This window comes from Castor canadensis, chromosome X (assembly GCF_047511655.1).
Source record: "Castor canadensis chromosome X, mCasCan1.hap1v2, whole genome shotgun sequence".
NCBI classification, from domain to species: domain Eukaryota; kingdom Metazoa; phylum Chordata; class Mammalia; order Rodentia; family Castoridae; genus Castor; species Castor canadensis.
The window spans coordinates 129,885,798-129,908,124 of record NC_133405.1 but is presented as its reverse complement, the minus strand read 5'-3'; the positions used below and the strand labels follow the sequence as shown (position 1 = coordinate 129,908,124).

Here is a 22,327-nt window from a genome sequence, read left to right as displayed (position 1 = left end):
TTGTTACAGCAGGCACAGGAAAGTAATACAGATCTGTAGCATACTAATTTTGTGACAGTAACCAGTCACACTTATTTTCATCCCTATTATTTGTTTGAGAAATTGATCCACAAAGGCTTGGAAACCCTACCTACAATTGGACAAGAAAGAAAGATTTTGAGACTCTGATTCTCCTAACTTCTAATCCTGTGTCCTTTTTGTTTCTTTGAAAATGTGTTTCTTATTTTAAAACCACGGGTTTATTTCTTATAAAATGCACTCCTAGCATTTATGTTGAAAATGTGTTTTCTACACAGGTACATGAACTGTTTTGGCTAATACAATGCAAGTATATTAGATGGGTTTATGAGAAAAAAAATCTTCAGTCAATAAAAGATTTTCAGCATGTAACCTCTTGTTCAAAATTAGAGGCTTGGTTATATAAAATAGTGATCCATTCACCATGAAATACTGTGTAATCATCAAAACGAATGATGTAGAGGTATATTTGGAAAGAATGAATTGAGATTCTCCCAGATACTGCTGCAGAAACAGTAAGGTGACAGTATATGACTAGGGCCTAAGATATTCTCTTGCTGAGCCTGGGGTTACTGGGTTTTGGCTTTGCTGGTGGTTGGGATATGCAGGCTGAGAGCATCTTTAGAGCTCGGTTGAGGTAAGGGATGAAGGACCAGTGTGGCTGCAGAGTTGTGCTGAAAGAGGAAGGTGAAAGGGAGAGGTGAAGGTCTGCTGCCTGCTACATGGGGACAGCCAGTGAGGAAAACCAGAGGGGAGCAAATGGGACTTTTAGAAAGCTTTACTGTAAGTAGTGTGATGTACACTTCTATTGCCCCTCAAAACAGTCGCTGAAGAGTACATCATCAGTATTTTGGGAGTAGGATTTTTTTTTTTTGGATATGACAATGGATACTGAAAGTTGTCTAAAGGTAGGTGCTCAGAAGAGCAAGTGTGGTTCAAGTGTGTGTGTGTACGTGTGTGTGTGTGTGCATGGTGGATGTTTCATTTACACATATATATGATATATACGTATATGTCATATATATGTATAAAGATATGGAGACATATACAAAAATGTAAACATGACTATTATTTAGGTCAAGGGTCATCAAACTATGACCTCCTAGCTTTATTCAGCGTGTAGCCTGTCTAGCTTTATTGGCATACAGCCATGCCCATTGTTTATATGTGTATGACCTATAGCTGTGTTCACGCTACAGCGGTAGAGTTGAGAAGCTGCAACAGAAGCCTTCGTGGTAGTTTCAATCTGAGGCCACCTGTTTTTTCCCTCAACCCTTTAATATCAGCCACTATAGTTTTCATGATTTGTAGCATTATTGTTGCTGTCTTTTATGAAATACTGGACCTATGTTGAAGTCTTTCAATCATTTTATGTGTCCCTTAAATTAAATATTTTCCTATTTATCTATTTTCCCTTTATCTCTAATGTCTTATGGTTAAATTAATTGGTTAATTTAACTTAATTCAGTTAATTAAATTAATTGGTTAATTTAACTGGACTTTCCAGTCACCAATTCCCCAATTGTGTAGTCTAGAGTCTATTTTGTTAAGTCTCTAATATCAATATCCATATTTGCAATTTCAAGTATTTCTAATTCATTCTTCTTCCTGTTTACTTTTTGTTTCATTTCTGTATGTGCTCCTTAATTTGTCATTCGTGTTTTATGAATATTATTCCTTTATTTACCTCTTTGAGGGTCCTAAATATATTTATTTTAAGCATTTTTTCAAATTATTTTATATTTTAATTTCAGATATGAGTTATGGCCTGACTATTCACTTTATTGCTGTCTTTCGTAGTAACAATAATTTCTATGTGTTTTGGAATTTAGTAGTTTTCCTTTATTAAGAAATTCTTTTTTTTCTCGCTCATAATTATTTCCTCCTCATCAAGAAGCTTTGTATTTGCACCCCTGATTCCATGGGCCTTGAATCTAGAATCTTGTTGGGTATTTTTGATTTAGGGATCAGATTAGCTCAAGTTCTGTTTGTAAGGAAATATCTGTTTTTGAATTGAACACAAGACACAGCTCCAAGCGGTATTGAGCCATAACTCTCCCTTCCTCTTCCATGGATCTGATACAGTGCACCCATGGATCCCATTTCCTACTGGAGCTGCGTTCTTATCTATCTCCCGGGCTCATTCTACCAGTCCTGCCATTTTAGCTTCATGGTTTCATTGCATAGTAAGTTACCATTTAGCACCGTTTCTTCACAATTAATCCACTTTAAATTCTACCAACTAAAAAAGCTCTCAAAATATGAATCTCTACAAGGTCATCTTTCTTGGAAGCCCTGATATGAGTGTGTGTGTGTGTGTGTGTGTGTGTGTGTGAGACATTTTTAATCAAGGTAAGAGAGTCTTGAACACGTTTATAAGCTGAGAGAAACAGCCAACAGAGAGGAAGAAACTGAAAGCATATGCAGGAGAGAGAAAGCAGGATCTGAGAGGGTTTGGTGTGACATGAATTTCAGAGTTAGGTGGACAAAGTATTAATCCATGAGAAAGGTGACCTGAGAAATATGGCGAGACACGGGGAACAACATGAGTTTGCAGATAGCAGGGCTTCCTGGGAAGCTCAGTGAGCTTATACCTGTGGTCTCTCACTTCTCTGTGAAGTGTGAATCAAGAAATTTTCTGGGAAGGAGGGGAGGGAGAAGCTTGAGGAGCACAGATGGGGTTTGTGGAGTTAGCATTGAATTTAAATAGCTTTCCATGGCTTCTTCATCTAAGAACTTTAGGGTTGAAATTAAATAAGTGCTAGTGTCCCAGGCAACCCTGAAATCCCATGATTCTACATTAAGGTTCATTTGTCAGTAGTCTCTCTTTTTCTGATTATTCATTTCTTCTTCCAGTTGGACAGTAAAACCATTTGATTCCAATTTAATCTTCAAAATCAATTTTTTCAAAATAAATTATTGTGACCACACTGCTTCCACACGAAAATGATAAAATCAACCAAATAGATTGTTAAAGGTTATTAAATTGCACTATATTGAAAATATTTGTATTTACCGAGATGAAATTTCACTAATACCATCCATAAATACAAGCTGATGTATGGCTTTATAGTTCTTACAGGTTTAAATTCAATCACAAAAATATTTTTAAACTATCCAACCATGAGAACTCAGGAGAAAAATATTAATTCTCCAGATTGAATTAAAGTCATTGAATGGTTCATATGACTTGCTTCATCATGAAAAATTACTGCATTTACTCAAGTACTCAAAGTTATTTAATCATACTTAGACTCATAATTTAATACCGAGTTTGAAATAACTTAGAAATTGCAGCCAGTCATTTCACAATTATAAATGGAAGTAGTAGCAATTCAACATAAGTAGACATCTGACAACTAATCCATTGGGAACATTCATTTACAAAGGGTCAAGAAGGGCTCCTTGTTCTTTCCAATAGACTTTCTGCACTGGTTGGCTTTTGTATCTGCCTGGACGAGATAGATATAAACACTAAAAAGTGTGAATATAGTCACGAATACATACTTTAGCCATAGCTTTCAATGGTTTTAACTGCTATATTTTTACCAAATCAGTTGCTCTTAATTTCTTCCTATTTTCTGATGGAAGTGCTAATCAAAACTAAATTAATTAAAAAGCAGCAGTCAGCAAGAGGAAGTCAGACAAGGTTACAAGATCTGTTTCTTATTGCAGCAGCAGCCTTTCTGTAATTAATGAAAGACTGTTAGCAATTTCACTGGTAAATAACAAATCATTCTCTGATTTCTTGGCTACCACAAGCCAGTTTCTAAAATACGAGGCTTAAAGTCTTTGTAATACTAGTTTATCTTCACGTAAGTGTATACTACACATACAATAACCTAGATCTTCCAAACATTAGCTATACTTTTGGTTAGCTGCCTACTTTGGGAAGGGTTTGGAGCAGAGGTTCTCAACCTTTGCTTCACCTTCAGTCTACTTGGAAAGAAGCTTCCAGAAAATACTGATGCTTGGATCTCATCTCAGAGAATCTCATTTTACAGACTTGGACCGCAGTTTTGCCAATAGGATTTTTAAAAATTTCCTGTGTGGAAGCTAGGTGAGGGAGTTACAGCAACTCTGTACTATCTTTACAAATTTTCTGTCACTCTAAAATAAAAATAAAAAGTTTATTTGTTTCTTGGTGGGATTGGGGTTTGAACTCAGGGTTTTGCAGTTGCAAAGCAGGTGCTCTCCAGCTTGAGCCACACCTCTGATCCATTTTGCTCTGGTTATTTTGGAGATGGGGTCTCAGGCTGCAATCAAAGCTAGATCCTCTGATCTCAGCCTCCCAAGTAGCTAGGATTACAGGTGTGAGCCACCTGTGCCCGGCCAAAAAAAAAAAAGTTGAATTTTAATAACTCTCAGAAATTTAAATGACCACTAATTTGGGGCGTGGTGATACTGATTTTAAGTTAAAAGACCTAGGATAGGGCCTAAGTGCTATATAAGTCCACCAGTCTTCAGTAGGAAATAAATGGCAGATGCATGATGAGAATAGTCTTATTCTTTAAATTCCTTTGAGTTAAAACCTTAGGTTCAAAATATGTGCATAGATGTCTTACAGAACTGGATTTTTTAAGCCTTTTCCCAACTCAAGTCACCTGATTTCTTGCAGGCCAGTTCCCAATCTGTATAGCTTTTTCAAGACTGAAGACCAATGATACTGTTTTCTCAGCCAGCGTGATGAGGTTGGCTGGCTTGTGAAAGCATCCTAAATAACAGACCAAATTGCCTCAAATTCCTCCAAATCTCAAACAGCCCATTTCTCAAAAAAAAAAAAAAAATAGGTAATGCTTTAACCTACTGGAATGCGACAGGTAAATATAAATTATAATTCTCCCAAAAGGCAGTCCTATAAAATATCTGAAGTTATAAATGAGAATGTATACACGGATGTCAAGTGGAATGAGCCTGGCTTGGGAGTGGGCTAAGTCCCCATCCTGACTGTGAGACTTCCAACCATCTGCAAAGAACTAGTAATTGGGGACCATGGCTACTTTCCTCAAAGAACTGCAAAAAGCTTTTCTTGGGCCATTCCAGTCCCATGATACCGAGACCCTCCTGTTCCAGATCTGGAGAAGGAGAGTAGCTTTGCCAGAATCTTCATTAGACCTCTTGAGACCAATGGGTATTAGACCATGTTTCCAGGGCTAAACCACGAGTGTGGTTACCATTGTCAAATTGTGTTGGCAATTAATCTTCAGCAAGTTTGGTGATAAGGGGGTATGTAGAATTTGTATATTTGTAATATCCAGAAGTTTTGGGGTGAACACAACTTTCCCTGGATTTACTTATGGATTTAGAAGTGTTTCCTGGGGGGCACAGTTTGCTTATTCCTCACCCCTGGAGTTCAGGGCAACTGCAGTCAGCAGTTTCCTTTGTAGTGTATTTGGGGAGCTGGGTTAGGTTGTAATACAAACAGCTCCATGTTCCCCCCACCTCTGAGCAACTCCCTTGGTTCCACTGGAAGAGCATTTTGCATTTCATCTTTACCTGGAGGGTTAAGGGTTGGCCAAGCCACCACATTTTTCCTGTTTTGGGATCTAAGTTGCACCATCATGCTCTGCTCCCAGTCATCCTCCCTAGATGTTCCCCCTCCTCCACCTGACAAGGAACCTTCCCAGGTCACATTAGATTTGTGAATCCAAGTGAAGTTTTGTGCCTTTGGCTCCTGTAGCAATCAAGTGCAAATAACATGGCTCCAGAGAAAGCCTTGCCTAATATCATAAACTGTATGATATGTTTATTTTTATAAGAAACTGCCAATGCATCTTCCAGATTCTTATAAAAATAAGCATTTGCTTACCATATGATCCAGCAGTCCTCCTCGTGGGAATGAACTGTTTATAAATATGTACAGGACTGTTTACATTAGCTTATTTGTAATACCCAAAAGATTGGCAACAACGCGTGTCATTTGATAGGTGAATGGTTAAGCAATCCATGAAACACTACTCAGCAATAAAAAGGGATGAATTACTGGTAAACATAGTAACTTGGATGGATTTCAAAGGCATATTAATAGAAGCTGGCTGCAGTGGCTCAGTTACACAGGAGGCAGAGATTGGGAGACTGTGGTTTGAGGCCAGCCCAGGCAAAGAATTAGTGTGACCCCAATATCAACCAATAAGCTGAGTGTGGTGGTATGTGCCTGTAATCCCATAGGTAGGAGAAGCACAGGAGGCTTGGGGTCCAGGCCTGACCTGGGCAGAAATGTGAGACCCTATCTGAAAAATAATAAAGAAGAAGAAAGGGCTGGGGGTTGTGGCTCAAGTGGTAGAACACCTGCCTGGCAACTGTGAGGCTCTGAGTTCAATCACCAGTACTGCCAAAAAAAAAAAAAAGCAACAAAAAAAAGGTATTAATAGTGAAAGAAGCCAATCTCAAAATGTGACAGTCTGTATTATTTCTTTTATATGACATTCTCAAAACATCAAAATAATAGTGACAAAGAACAGATCAGTAGTTGTCAGAGGTTGGGCGGAGGGTTTCATGATAAAAGTGTAACAAGTGAACTTTGAGGGAATGAAGGAATTCCTGATTATGGTTGTGGTTACACAAATCTATACATATATTAAAATTCATGAAATTGTACATCAAAAAGGAAAAATCAGTCAATTTTACAATATAATAATTTAGAAAAATAAAGTAACCTGACTTTGAATCAAGGCACTTCTTTTAGCTTTTTATTTTTGGCAGTACCAGGATTTGAACCCAGGGCTTCATGTTTCCTAGGCAGGTGCTCTACCACTTGAGCCATACCTGTAGCCCTTTTTGCTCTGGTTATTTTGGAGATAGGGTCTTTCTATTTACCCAGGCTGGCCTGGACTGTGATCCTCCTATTTTACAGTACTTGCTGTCACGGGGATAACAGGCATGCACCACCAGCCAGCTTTTTTTTCCAGTGAGATGGGGTTTCTCAAACTATTTGCCCAGGCTGGTCTCAAACTGCGATTCTCTTAATCTCAGCCTCCCAAGTATCATTTTTAGCTTTTGACTGAGGATAACTTGTTTAGCTTTCTTTGGACTTGTTTTCCTCCTTCATAAAATGACAGTGTTAATAATACCTCATAGAGCTGACGGGAAGATTATGAGGTCATATGTGGGAAAGGGTGAGGGTATAGTGGACACATAATAAATGTTTGTTTCCTTTCATCCTTTCTCAGGAGTGAGGCATCTGGTCCTATATGTTGAGGTTTGTGTTTTATGGCGTTTGCTTTCCCTTAGTAACCAGGGAGGTAGGATTGAACAGAGCAAGATGTGACAATTCCAACCACAGCAAAAAAAATTAAAAATAAAAAACAAAGTCCGGGTGCAGTGGCTCAAGCCTGTAATCCTAGCTACTCTGGAGGTGGAGATCGGGAGGATCATGTGTGGTTTGAGGCCAGCTCAAGCAAAAAGTTTGTGAGGTCCCATCTTGATCAATGGCTGGATCATGACTTTCATTTCAGCTACACCAGGAAGCACCAACAGGAAGTCCAAATCACGGTCCAGGCTGATCTGGGCATAAGGTAAGACCCAATTTCAAAAATAACCAGAGGAAAAAAGACTGGTGAAGTGGCACAAGAGGTAGAGCACCTGCCTAACAAGTGTGCAGGCCCTGAATTCAACCCCCAGTTCCTCTACACAAATACATAGATACATAGATACACACATATGCATACATACATAATTTTTCCAGGGTAAATCAAGGACAACTTTTTTCTTCTTCCTTTTTTTTTTTTTTAAAAAAAAACCATTCTAGGAGGTATTTTCAGCTGAAAGGGTAATTTTAAAGTATCTACTCAGGTTTTACATATCTTCAGATGCATGAAGAAAAAAACAACCCACTTCTTAAACTTGTGTTTTGCTGTTAGGGTTTAGCTGTAGCCAGAGCAGATGGTGCCTGATGATTTGGGGCATACCAACTGAGGGTAGGGAGAAGTCACACTTTAATAATTACTGCTATGACTGTCCTGGTGGAACCTTCCAAGGGCCTGGTCCTGCATCTTTGAAACCCAGAAACCTGGCCATCTAAGGATAGGGTGAGGTTGTCCTTCGTTTCAGGAGCCTCATGCTACTAGTGGCTCTTTTATTTCTGCAGTTGTGTTTAAATGCACGTATGGGAAATCCAGGGTGTTCAATTAAACTTAGATTAAGGGAACTACAAATGGAAGAAAAATGTGTGTGTGTGCATTTTTGGCGTGTGTAAGGCTGTCTGGTATTTTAAGGAGGTACGAGGGATTAAGATGCCTGGGACTTTCACCTCCTCCATCTAGCGGTCTTTGTTCCCCTTTACGTGTGTTAAATCTGTGCTGTACTCAAATACCTTGGCTCCCACTTGACAGAGTTGTGCTTAAGAAAATGAGGGGCAGAAGGGTGAGGGATGGGCTTGAGTAGCAAGATAGCCCCAGGCCCTCTAAAAGTATGCTCTGAGTAACCCCAAGAGCATAGATTCCTGAGATGTGTCACAGTCTCTTTATCACTGATCTCAAAGGTCGAGCGCTGAATATCCAAGCCCTTATGGTGACTAGCTTATTGTTAAAAGCAATTTCATTCCCTCTCTCCACCCTCCAAGGGAGGAGTATATTTCCCAGCTTTGTGGATGTGGGGTCAAGTGACCTGCTTTGACCAATGAGACATTCTAAGACATGATGCAGGTACAGGCTTGAAACTTCCTTATGACTGCGTGGTTCTCCTACATTTCTGCCATCACTGCGAGCACACGAACTGCTAGAGCACTGGTGAAAAGAGGATGAGAGACACATGAGGCACTCAACCTGTGGCTTGAGCCTGGATCCTCTAACTCCCAGCTGACCCGCCCAGACATGAATGGGAATAAAGTGATGCTCTAGGCCACTGAAATTTGGACTGTTTTGTTACACAGCAAGATTGAGGCAATAGTTAGCTCCTACAGATCTCTGTCAGCCAAAATGTAACATAATCTATTGCACAGGAAGATCTGTGTGCAAAACTTTATCGCCCTTTCTAAAGCAGCCCTGCTTGCCACTGGCAGCTAGCCCAGCATGCCTCTTTTCACATTTCTTCCCAAAACTCTAATGGTCCTGCAGCAACATCTGCCCCTAGCCTCTCTGCTCCTCACCAACATCCTCTGCTCTGAGATGCCCGGTCATCCCCACTCCTGCTGCAACAATGTAGTTATGAACCAAACACACCATTGCAGAGGCTGCTTTCATTTTTTCATCCCATTCTGTTTCGGTGTGTGTATGTAGTCTCTTGAATTTAAGGTACCCATTCAATCAAAATTTCCCTCTAACTCTACCCATAATGGGATGGTAATCAGTAACAAAATATTTGTCACAGGAATATCTGACACGTTCTTTTCTCCCTCCAGAAAGGTTTTATCCAAACCCAGATTTTGGGAAAGCAATACTTATCTCTAACATGTGGGTGCTGTAGTTATTTAGTAATACTCAGTAAATGACAAAAATAAACTCTATGATGTAAAGCTTCAGGCATTGAGCCTATCCTTCCACAGGCCGGAATGAACTCCCTGGTTGTTGGTAAGACATCATTATTTTATTTAAAAAATCATTTCCATTCATATGCCTGGCACATAGTAGAACATTTCACAAATGTTTACTGAAGTAAATGTACACCTTTCTCCCAGGGAGAAGAACCCTCCTTCACAATGGAAATAAACCTGTCTTTCTTCAAGCACACTTTATTCCAGTGAGCAACCATGGCTGTTTCCCATCTCCACTAAAGTTGTCTTTGTAGGGAAACCAGATTTTCTAAGCAAAGTACAGGTTCTTCCATGCTTAAAGGAGATGTGATGGAAATCAGTGAATTTTGTCTTTCTGTTTTGTCACCTTCCATGCTGCCTCAATGAAATTCATTCTCCAGCATTGCTGTAAGACTGAGAATGATTTTTTTAATATTCTAGAGATAAGTCAGAAGCATTTACAAGTGACCAAAGTTGTGTGTGATAGTCATTAATACTAGGCACCGAATAGTCTCAGCTTTCTACCTTCTGAGGGCAGTGAGCCCACCTTATTCATGGGTTTATTGCATGCAGTTTTGAGCAAGTGTGAGCAAATAAATAAATCAGAAGACATCTCAGTGGATCCAGAGAAGCTCTCAGTCAGTCCCATTGTCATCAGTTGTGTTTAAATCATTGTGTGAGCTGCTGAGTGTTTTCCTGCCCTTCATTTTGAGAAAATATGCCTCCAAAAGTAAATGGTGTCCAAAACTCAAGGTAAAAGTGAATCGCTTAATTGAAGTGATAAAGTGAACATCTGAGATTCTTGAAAAGCAGCCTATCTTTAGCAGAAGCTGGGTGGCAGCACTGTGGGAAAAGGAATCAAGAATCCATCGTGCGGCACTGAACTCCATGCACCCTGAGCATTAGTGAGGTCTCCTCACCGGTGGTCTCCTTGGATCATGCACTCGTGAATACCAAGGGTGTACTTACAATGTAAGGTTGCACTTCCTAGCCCCTTGTGGCTAAATGGGGTAGGGGGTCTGGGGACAGTGACCAGAAGTGATGTGTGTCACTTCTAGGTCAGAGCATTTAACTGTCAGAGTGAGATTCTTCAGTACTTTCTCTGCGTCTATCACAAACATCCTAGATGTGGATGCTTACTTAGCTTCATACTGATATGGAGTTGATCCCAGTTGAACCAGGATGGTCATGTGGGGTGAGCAATGAATAAATTTCTGTTATTTATGAACCACCAAGATTTTGAGGGTGCTTGTTATCATAGCATATCCTGGCCCAGCCTGATGATAAAGTATCTGACCAGAGTCAAGATTTACTACACCTTCCCAAACCACTTAAGATGAAACAATGGTAGCCCTTCTAAGGCTCTGAAGGATGGAAGGAAAGCATCAAGGTGTCCAAGTTTGGTGTCGACCCACTGTGGGGCTGGATGCTACTTTGTCCATCTCTTTATGTCACCACCAGGCTGGATTAATGGGCTAAGGTGATTTGCTCCTATAACTCTGGCTCCTAGAAGTGAACACTTTATAGGATAGCTTGTGGTCAGAAGGACACTGGAACACTCTTTGATGCATCCACTCAAGTCCTATCCTATGTCCACAATAAAACAGCAACAAATGTTGTACCTTAAAAAAAATGCTTTAGGCAACTGAGGCCAATAGGAAAAGGGGACCAGGAACTACAGTAAAGGTTAGATTAAAAAGAATTAACCTAGAAGGTAACACACACCACAGGAAATTAATGTGAGCCAACTGCCTGTTTGGCTATCCTTATCTCAACCAGCAAAAACACTTGTTCCTTCCTATTATGGCTTATACTCTCTCTTCAACAAAATTAGAGATAAGGGCAAAATAGTTTCTGCTGGGTATTGAGGGGGTGGGGGGAGAGGGAGGGGGTGGAGTGGGTGGTAAGGGAGGGGGTGGGGGCAGGGGGGAGAAATGACCCAAGCCTTGTATGCCCGTATGAATAATAAAACAATAAAAAAAATGCTTTAGGTTAAGAAAATCATGAAATCAGGCAAGCCATGAGAGTAGATGTTGGAGATTATTTAATGTAGTAGTTCCCATGCTGGATATCTCAAACTCCTACAAGCCTACTCTACCTGTCAGTCAACACTGTTTTAGTATCCACTCTGTTACAGGCTTTGCAATATGTTATTGGAACACTACAGTAAGCAAAACAATGAAAAGTTCCTATTCTAAAAAGCTTTTGTTCTACTGGATGGTGACAAGGTAATAAATATACATATAAACACATAATGGACATCAGATACAGATGTGTGAAAATAAAATTGTGTAGTGACATATAACATGGTTGGCAAACTATGACATATGGGACAAATTCAGCATGCAGTCTGTTTCACAATGGGTTTTCATGTTTTTAAATGGTTGAGAGAAATTAAAAGATTTCATGATGCATAAAAATTATAACCACACCCTATATGATCTGCCCTGAGTACTTCTCCATCCTCCAAACTGTACTTCTAGCCTCCGCTCACTTTCCTCCAGCCACACTGGTCACCTGGCTAATACCCAAACATCCAAGCTGTCTCCTTGCCTCTCCCCCATGGCCACTGCACTAATGGTGACCTCTGTACCTCTCTCTGGGGAGAGAAGTCTCCCCCCTCCCCAGTATTCTGTGCCCCCTCCCCTTACTTGATTTTCTTCATGGCACTTATCATCCTTGACATGTTATTGATTTTGTCCACTTCCACCAGCCACAATTAAAGTATAAATTCCAAGACAGCTGAAACATTGTCTTATTTCCTGCTGCATTCCCAGCCCCTAGATCAGTGCCTACACATAGTAGGTACTGAACAAACACCTGTTGAATTACCAAATATTAGAAAGTACTAATGAGAGATAAGGGAGATTCTTTATGAAACAGGACATCTCATCCAGACAAGGATGTCATGATGCAGGGGGACTGTGATTTATAATGCTCTACTGTCTTGCTAAGGACTGTAAGAGGCAGTAGCAAGGGAGACAGGGAAGTAGACTCAACCACCATAAAAAGCAATCCAAGTAAAAATGTTCATGTCATCTCTTTCTCATTTCATCTCAATTTTGTTTGCAATTATATTAAATTCCCACCCTCTGCTCATATCATGTGGTAAGAAAAAGATGGGCCTAGAAATTGCTCAGAAACAATTTTACTGCCATTTGTGTCTCTATTTCTCTAGCTCTTTTAGCCAATTGTGGAAATAAATGTGTCTGAGAGCTCCAGATCTTTTTACCTCAAATTCCTTATGGAATCAGCTGTGTATATAAATATCATATTCTCATTCCAGAAATTGTCTTTGTAAGGGGTTTATAGGAAAGGTTTATCCACAGATCTAAATCAAGATTTTTAAACTTATAAGTTATACAAGGAAATACTATACTCAAGATGTAAGATAGAGGAGGTTCTATTGCATTCTGGGTACCAATAATATACTGTAGTGGTATAAAACTTCAACCACTATAAGTAACTCACTAGGTTAGATCTGTCCACAGAAACATGTAATTTAATACATTTAACAACAAGGTCATAAGGAAGATGAAATTAATGAAAAATATTTCTGATGGTTTTTGTGCCAAGGACTATGCCTGACAGAAAAGTGGACAACAGCTTACTGGACCATTTGACTGGCAACAAAGTCAGTGGCCTTTCCTGTGTATGACTCTGAATGCAAATTGGGTAGGAAAGATCTGCTTCCTGGAATTAAATATGGAGAGTGCACCTAGTCCTTTCTATTCAATTCACTTTATTTGTTTTGTCTTTTTTTTTTTGACACAGGGTCTCATTATGTAGTCTAGACTGGCCTTGAATTGTGATCCTCCTGCCCTAGCCTCCTGGAGGGCTGGGATTATAGGCATGAACCACCATGCTTGGCTCAATTCACTTTAGGGACCATTTCAAGAGGAAGTAATGAAGTCTTGTGAGCCATGTGGTTTCTCATGAAAGTTAGAGGTATCCAACATTCCTATGGACCTTGGACTTATTCCAGTCTTACACAGGATCTGAGTAACTCCATCATCTAGCAATATTTTTCTTCCAGAGAAGTAAGAAGGAGGGTAGATAAAAAGGTATCGCAGAGAAAAGCCAAAGAAGAAATAAATAAATTTGTCTTAAGAGTTCTGAAAGCCTGCCGTTACTTGGAATTATTGCTCTATCACTCCAATGACATGTCTTCATCAGTGACATTGAAAAGATTTATGGAGGTTAGTGTCTTAAGTAGGCCCAACATGCTTGGTGTCAAAAATTATTTATTAGATCAACCAAAAATAGTGCTGACCAGAAGACCATTGTGAATGGTAGGGCGGTGAGGTAGTACCTCACTGGTAAGTGAGTACTGCTGCTACTTATTTAGCAAGCATCCAGGCTACGTACAGTATTGTATGCAAGGCAGTCACATACAGATGCAAGTGTGTGTGGATGCAGCTCCTGTGTGCTGTGCGGTGTACACCTGTGCAACTGTGCGTGACTGTGCCAACTGTATAACAGAGCTGTAGAAAATAGTAACAAAAATACATTCCACATCTAGGCAGGAATCTAGTTATTTTTCAGAGCCAAGTGTAGGGTTTTTTTATTTCCAGAAGAAAATACGTTTTCCTTAAACTGAGAAGACATGATCGCTAAACACTGTATACCAAAGATAATAGATTCAAGTTGAGATTTTCAAACAGATTTGCCTCAGTTCACATGTTCTATGCTTTGTTTACTCCACACAGCTATCCTTTCATGTATAAGGATGTCTTACATTCAAATGACTTCAACCACAATTGTCCAGGGTACTAGTAGCTATTTGAGTGGTTACAGCAGGAAACAAATGGTTCGCAGACTTGTAGAACTGTAGCATTGCACTGCTAATGTAAACTGGAAAACAGAACAGTGTTCAAAGCTAGAAAATGAGGATCAGCCAGGGTTGGGGCCAGGGGGCAACCTGAACACAGATTTCACATCACCAACCAATCTGGAAAAGTGGTGGTCAGAAAAGGAGAGGGTGAAGACAGGACATGCTCATGGACCTAGGGCTGAGGAGGACCATGACAATTTCCTAGAATAAATGAAGCATTTTCTCTCTAAAGGCAAACAGTAATGTTCAAGTATCAGTGTCTTAAACCATCATCATCCTGAATATGTTTTCACATTAAATTTTGGTTTCAATAAGATTGCTAATGTTAAGAAACTTGTTTCTTAGATTTTCTCTTTTAAAAGTAGGGGACAAAAGAAAAGTATAAACTATATGATACCCATCACTGGCGCTCATCACCCAGTCAAAGCTATTGCAAAACTTCTGTGTAACTCTAGCCAACCCTTTCCTTCACATCAGAAACAATGTAATTTAGCTGGGAATTGGGTGGATATAAGCTCGGGATAAATAGCTTCACTTTTTAAAAAGGACATTCTAACATACTGTGTTGTATTAGTAAGTATTTGTCACAATTTCCATGTGTAAGGGCACATTTCCTATCATATGTAAATTCAGTCACTTTCCTCCACTGCCCATGAAGCAAATGTGTTTGTCAGCAGTAAATAAAAAATATTTAAAGCTTCACCATGCCCAGGACAGGTAGAGAATTCTGATGTTTGTGTTCTTCAAGAGAGTCAAACAATCTAAAGAATCACACATATTTCCAACAATTCAGTTTCCTCTCTTGTACCACACTTTAAAACTCAACGAGCCCAGCACATTTAAAGGATTTTTCTAAAGGACATAAAAACAAGCTGGATAGTCTGAAAAGTCTTGCTTGCCTCAAACAAGTCAGACTTTTTTCTTCTATCACCTATGCTCAAAAATGGATTCCTTTTCACCTGCAATTTGGCATGGAGATTCAACATCAAGGCTGGTGGCAGTGAAGAACACCAGACTGTCATTCTCTCATGTACATTTGGAATTAGGACAGAGAACCATGGCTCTAAACCAACATAGTGTCATTCAACTTTTTTGCTTATTCTCAATCCTCAAGCTTCTCTGCTTGCCAATGCCAGCCAGGAGCCTTTTAGACATTTCCCATTAGAAATTTTAATATAGATATGCCGCAAATCTGTTAAAGTGCTATATGTGTATCTGTACTCGACATAGCAAAGATGTCACTCTTTCACCATGAACTAATTCTCCCCTGTTGGGGGCGATATCACCCCTGCTGAAAAATGCATGTTGCAAAAACAACAGCTACAAAAACTCAAGCCCACATTTTATTGTCTGTTCACAGCCAGAAATTTCTAAATCAATAATGATTTAGCAACACTTCAGGCAAAACAATTACATCTGAATCACTTCTGAAAATAAAATGCTTTAAAAATACATAATCTTTGAAATACATAAAATTGGGTGAAATATTGTTCTAGCAGTCAGTAACATCCCAGTTATTTTTTTTGCATTCCTCTCAATTTGTTGAGCTCTACTTGATGCTTGCTCATAAAACCAAAGATTTGATTACTAGATTTGATTGCTGTTGAATTTTATGCACATTTCAAAACGTGAACAAGTAAAACAACCTGTGAGAAAACATTTTTGAGGATGGTGGCAACTGGTAATTTGGGAAACCTGATAGAAAACATCCATAGAAAGCACTATAATTTTCAATTTACAGAAGAAATAGGCTAACCTTTGCTGCTCACAAATGGCCTGAAAATAAATGGCCCGCAAATACATCAGAAAATGTGTTAGAAAAACAAATCAGTGCTTCATTAGAAAATCGCTTTGCCACCAGCATATACAAGTGGGAGAAACTGTTCCATCCAAAAAGATTCCAGATTGCTCATGTTCTATTACAACTCCTCCAAAATAACCAAAGAATTCTAGCATTTTCAAATACTCATGGCAAGAAACTTATTAAGCCTAAGAAACAGAATACTCACTAACAAATTTAGACTATATCCTGTCCACTACTGATGATGCTTTGCATTTTTATGTTGCTTTCAAAATAGTAAGGGCAGAGAACAAAAATCTTCTGTATAAGCCAATCAAAAGAATGTCCATCACATTAAAAATTGAGTTCACCTACCTTCACTGGTCCACGTTCATGACTGAAGCCCTGCACCAGTTGCACATAAGACATTATCAAAATATTCACCACTGCCCACTCTCTGTACATTTTGAATATTTCAATATCCACTGATTACTAAGCAGTTGATACCAGACAGCTAGTGAAAATTTTTTCAAAAGGCATTCTCCAGAAGGAAAGTTCAAACACCCAAAACTTCACATGGAAAAACAGATAATCAGTTGTGATCAAAATCCAATGAAATGACTTCAATTAGACAAGGTACTTTTTTTTCACAATCTTAGTGGGGGAGAGATGAAAAAAATTGAAAAATATTCTCATGCTCCAAAAATAATCAGGAGGGGGTCATGTCTTCCACTTGAAGTTAGAATTCACTCTACATTCATTTCATGTCCAGCAAATTAAAAAAAGAGACTCTCCACTATACAGACCCAGGTTCTAGTTGCTTTGTAAGGAGGTGGTGCGGCCACCAATGCTAGCAGCTGGAACCCAACTCTGGATTAAAGCTTTTTTCCCCAACCTTCATGGAAGCTTGCAGAAGCACGTGTCTTAAATCTGACGCAGATTTTGGCAGAAAATGCAGGGCAGTCTTGGCTGTAATCCTGTTGTATCCCTCCCAATAGCAGGAGAGTTTTGAAAACTGACTCGAACGCTCGAATGCTCCGGGCTGCTGTTATTTTAAAGCAGATAACCTGTAACATGAAACCCCAGAAAGCTGTCTTGGTGGTTGTATTGCAATAGGATTGCTTAGGAAGGGACCCGGATGCTCAGGGATCTTCTGCCAGTGACACAGAAAGGAATCAAATATGCTTCAAAAATCTCACAAATGCACAAAAACAAAAACGTCGATACACACACACAAAAAACAAACATACACAGAGATCTTTTTCAACAGAAGCCTAATAACCAGTCAAAATGAAGAATGCTGATTTTTAAAGAAGCACCATTTAGGTTTATTTGCGTGTGCCAGGAAATATGCTACATACATTGCTACAAAAGCCATGTTATCACTTTAATGTGGAATTCTTTAGAAGCAGCTTTGAAAATTGAATGCCTTGAATGGTCGGACACCACAAATGGCAAAATTCTAGGAAACATCGTGCTCTTGTGCTCTTCACTAGTTTCCAATCTTTGATTTCCAGGTTTTGGCCCTTTCAAATCCATTCTTTGCATTTCTAAAGTCAAGAATGGCCTCAGAAATCTCTTCATTGGTGTTCATCACAAATGGACCTAAGGCAGAAAGAGACATTCACAAAGTTCTATGACAACATTTCCCTCCACCACTAGAAATGGTACAGAGTTTTGAAGTTCCTAACTTGAAACAAAATCTAGGCACACCCAAACGGCAAAGGTTTCTTTCACAGTGTTCAATTCTGCAGAACTGTAATTTGAGGGTTTTGGCTAGGATTGCATATGATTATAGATTACCGTGAAGACCAAACTTTAGATAGTGGAATTGATGTCATCCATTCATTTCAGGTTCCTCACCAATAATGGCAATTCCTTTATTCAAAGCATTCCCAGATTTGGTTCTATTACAGCCATATTTTATAGCTGTTATTTTTACAACATGAGCAGATGTCAAGAATTGAACCGATCGATAGGATGAATTGGGCCAAATTGCACCATAGTTTTGGTGTCTGCCTAAGCAGTATATGAGGCTGTATGACAGTTTTAAGTCATTTTTGTTGTTGTTGTTGAGAGAATAAGTCTCTTTGATAATAAATCAAATAAGATACAATGTTAACAATAAATGAATCCAGAAAAGGCTAAATTTGTGTTTAAATTTGTGTTTTGATATCATTCTTGCAACTTTTCTGAAGGTTTATTTCTAAGCATTTTGCTTTAAAAAAAAACAAAGAAAAAAGTGTATTCTCTCTTAAATCTCCAAGAATATGATTAATTTGTATCCTTAATAAAAGTAAGGACACAAAGAGTAATAAATTAAATTTTTATATCATTGATAGTAAACAGGAGTTTTAACTGTTTTCAAACTTGTAGATTGACAAATGTTGATTTTTTTTTCATTTGCTCAGAAAATACCTGCAAATATCCCATCTTAACCAGAGATTAGTTTACGCATTTGCCTCGTTTTTCCTTTCATGTTGAATCATTATTATCATATGCTTGTCGCTAAAAGTGTTTTTTCCTGGTGCCAATTAGGCTTTTCATGCTTATACTGTTATATCTTTTATTTTGATTGCAATTTCTCTTTCACTCCTCATAGTAAGAATTTCAAACCATCATTTCTTTATTCCTTAGGGTCAGGGAATATTTAGTATACTTCAGATTTTGTGAGGAAACAGTGTCTCAACTGCTCAATTCTTTTGCTGAAGCACAAGAGCAGCTATAGACAACTTAAAGTGACTGTCCATGACTGTGTTCCAATAAACCCTCATTTACAAAAACATGCAGTCAACAGATTTGGTCCATCCTTTCGTCTAAGTCCTAGATCTGAACTTGTGTTTTGTTAAACATATACAAGAAGTTCTCCCCTAAATTACAAGGAGGAAAAGTGTCTCTCTCTTCTCATTTCTTTACATATTGTGAGGGCAAAGGAGTACTGGATTATCGCTAGGCCATGTCTTATTTGGTATTAGTAGAGTCACTGATGGCCTTGTCCATTCAGTATATGGCTTCTATCAGCCTGCGGAGGTTCCCAGCACTCCTTTTACAGAACTTCCTCCACTAAGGGGCTTTTTCTGAGAGACTTGATTTACATATTAACTGTATCATGTAGAGGAGATAATGCATTCAAACTTCTTAACCATTGTTAGCATATCAACATAGATTTGGTGATAACTATAATTTAAAACTTATGAAAGCAGATACAGGTTAATATGCCTTGCGGATGCTGAGGCCTGTGGGAAACAGAATGCCATAGGAAGGGAAAGTTCATCAGAAGGCATCTAAATTCATTCATCCATTCAATTATTCATTTATTAAGTATTTACTGAGTGCCTATTAAATGAAAGACATTGTGCTAGGAGCTAGAGACATAAAGATGAGAGATAAATAAGCAACAGCCTCTGCCCCCTCAAAGACCTCAAATTGATCATAAAAACAGTGTGATACATGGAATGATAAAAAGCACACAAAACCTATAGAATTAGCCCAGACAGGGGAGGAGGAGGGATCTGGGGACGGATTCACAGAGGGAGTGATGTTTGAACAGTTATCAAAGGAAGAATGGCATTTTCAGGATTGGCATGTTGGAGAAATTGAGGATAGAGTCACAGTGCTGGAAGGAGAGCCTACAGGAAAAAAAGAATGGGCATCTGAGATGTAGGACAAGGAAGAACACTTGGACTCTGGATGCCATCTATGGGAAGAAGTTTGGACATAATTATGTAGATGATCAGAAATTACCGAAGGTTAAGAAGTAGGGAGTAACGTGATCTGATTTGTAGTTTCTAAAGGAGACTTTGTAAGCAGGGTAGAAAATGTTGCTGGCCTGGGAGGCTGAATCAATGGTGGAGATGCAAAGGGTGACTAATGCACAGGACATAGGATAGGAGGCTGTGAGTTGAATAAGGAGTTCAGTTCTGGATGTTATGACATTAAGACAATAAAATACTTCCCAGCAGAGGTCCCTGGACATTGTTGGGACTATGGATCTGGAGCTCATGAGAGAAATTCTACCTGGAAATGAAGATGTAGACTACATCAGGTAGGAAGAATGAAGAGCCCTTGTATGCAGAATAACTAATAAATCCAGGAAAGCACCCAGTGGAAACCAACCTTTAAAGGACACACAGAAAAAAAAAAAACCCAATATGTTATAATCCTGAGTCATAACATAAAAAAATAAAGGACCACATAAAATGAGATCAGATGGTTGGCCAAGGACTGATCTGCACACTATACTTTTCCCATAGTTTGCATCTGTGGAGCACCACTTTCATGTCCCAACTGTTTTTTGCCGTTGTGCACTTCTGGGGTTCCATTTTGATACTTTTCTGGAATAATCTGCCATGTTTCTCAATTTATAATGTACACATCGCCCGGGGAGCTCATTACAATTCCTATTCTGGTTCAGGAGGTCTGTAGTGAGGGCATGCATTCTGTATCGCTGCCTATCTCCCCATGTGATGCTGATACTTCTGATCCATAGACCATACTTTAAGAAATAAGGCTCTAGTATACAGGGAAGTGTTGGAAGCTTGGAGTCCTCCAAAGTTTCATATTTTTCACAAAAATCCAATAGACCACAGCAACAGTATTTGCTACGGTTTGAGTATAGTTTGTCCCCTTCTCAACTCAAGCTAAAATGTGATTGCCACTATGGCAGTGTTGGGAGATGGGACCTTTAAGAGGTGATTAGGTAATTAAGAGTGGTTAATGCTTTCCCCAGTAGGTGAGTTCTCACTCTTCCAGGACTAGATTAGTTATCATGACAGTGAGTTGTTAGAAAGCAAATTCACCCCTTGTGTTTTGCCTCTTCTGCATGCACCCTCTTGCCTTGCCACTTTCTGCCATGGAGTTGAAGCAGCATGGGGCCCTTGCTGATGCCACACTCCTGGACTTCCTTGCTTCCAGAAGCACCACCCAAAATAAACCTCTTTTCTTCATAGATTACCCAGTCCAGGTATTCTGTTAGTGCAACAGTAAATAATTAAGATGGTATAGCCACTGTTATTTTAGATAAGATAAAAATGACACCTAAGTCCCCAATAGACTGCAAAATCTTTTTTCAAGTTGAAATCCCCAATGACAGACTGGAGATGTAGCTCAGTATTAAGAACACTTGCTGAGCATGCATAAGACCCCAACACTGAAAAAAAAAGAAAAAGAGACAAACACTGTTTTATTTTTCTCAGTTCCAAGATCAATGACCTACACAATGGGTACTTAACAAATGTTTCTTTTTTCTTTTCAAAAAGAAAGAGGAATATAAAGATAATCACCACATTATACATTTTCCTCTGACAATGGAGAGATAAATCATCTTTAGACACTATATAGGTACACTGCTCTCAAAGAAAAAGAAAGTCAGCCAGGGAAAGCATCATCATTTTGAACTTACCATGTTGGACAACCGGTTCTCTTAATGGCTCCCCAGCAATCAAGACAAAATGACTTCTCTCAGGATCCTAAAATTAACAAAGAAATCATGAACCAATAAACATACTTATTTTTAAATGTCAAATTGGGAACAATTTGTAGTTGACATGCTAGCTAAATGAGTGGTGTTACTAATTCTGAGTACAAATTCCAAAAATATTTTCTGTGCAACACTCAATGTGTTTAATAGCAACTAGAAGGCAAGAATAAGTCCAAAATATTAACATTCTCATATTAAAGGAAAATTTAAATTAAGATCTTCTTTAATTAGAAACATCTTTATGATAAACTATGTGACTGAACTGGTTTATTATAGGGCTTATAATTTTTCACTAACAATATATTTTTAAAGGAAATATTACTTATACAACCCCCAATAAGATTTTATTTATGTTGGACATTCATTACTAATAATATAAAATATGCTCCAGAAATGCTGCACTAAATGGAGCCTTATAAAAACAGCATCCACGGGACAACTGCTCAGGGAGATTTCTTTCCAAAGGGTCCTATTTTATTAAAGTCTCTAAAACTTTTTCTTTTGGATTAAGGAATTACTTTTTCTCTGAAACTGGGAAAAAATAATTATAATATCCAGAGCAAATGTGGATACAGGGAAAGATATACTTTCATTTATCTTTTTGGGATATTTTCCAAATTGATACAGTTATCCTTCTAGAAAGCAATTTAAAAATATTGCTCAAAACCTCTAATATTGCTATTGTCCTCTGATCCAGTAAGGTCAGTTTTGGCAATTCAGTGTAAGGGAAAACTCAGTTCCATAGAGTTTCTTCAGTGCAGCACTAAT

General features: G+C 38.7%; 2 protein-coding genes across 8 annotated transcripts in view; both read right to left on the bottom strand.

Annotated features, from left to right (window-relative positions):
- Vegfd (vascular endothelial growth factor D) overlaps window positions 1-17,229 on the bottom strand; it is a 33,303-nt gene extending 16,074 nt beyond the window's left edge. Inside the window, exon 1 of the mRNA XM_074064448.1 lies at window positions 16,456-17,229. Within this exon, the coding sequence (XP_073920549.1) occupies window positions 16,456-16,545 (90 nt within the window). The 5' untranslated portion in view covers window positions 16,546-17,229. The remainder of the gene's footprint in view (window positions 1-16,455) is intronic.
- Window positions 17,230-17,381: 152 nt separating this feature from the next.
- The window catches only part of Pir (pirin), a 93,280-nt gene continuing 88,334 nt past the window's right edge, over window positions 17,382-22,327 (bottom strand). The window contains exons 9-11 of one of the 7 annotated variants that reach the window (XM_074064453.1): window positions 21,482-21,548; window positions 20,098-20,196; window positions 17,558-17,685 (exon numbers count right to left, since the gene is read on the bottom strand). In XM_074064453.1, the coding sequence (XP_073920554.1) occupies window positions 20,117-20,196; window positions 21,482-21,548 (147 nt within the window). In that variant the 3' untranslated portion in view covers window positions 17,558-17,685; window positions 20,098-20,116. Of the gene's footprint in view, window positions 17,686-20,097; window positions 20,197-20,217; window positions 21,049-21,481; window positions 21,549-22,327 lie in introns of those variants that run through there. The other 6 variants (XM_074064452.1, XR_012444660.1, XR_012444661.1 and 3 more) reach the window with 6 other exon arrangements.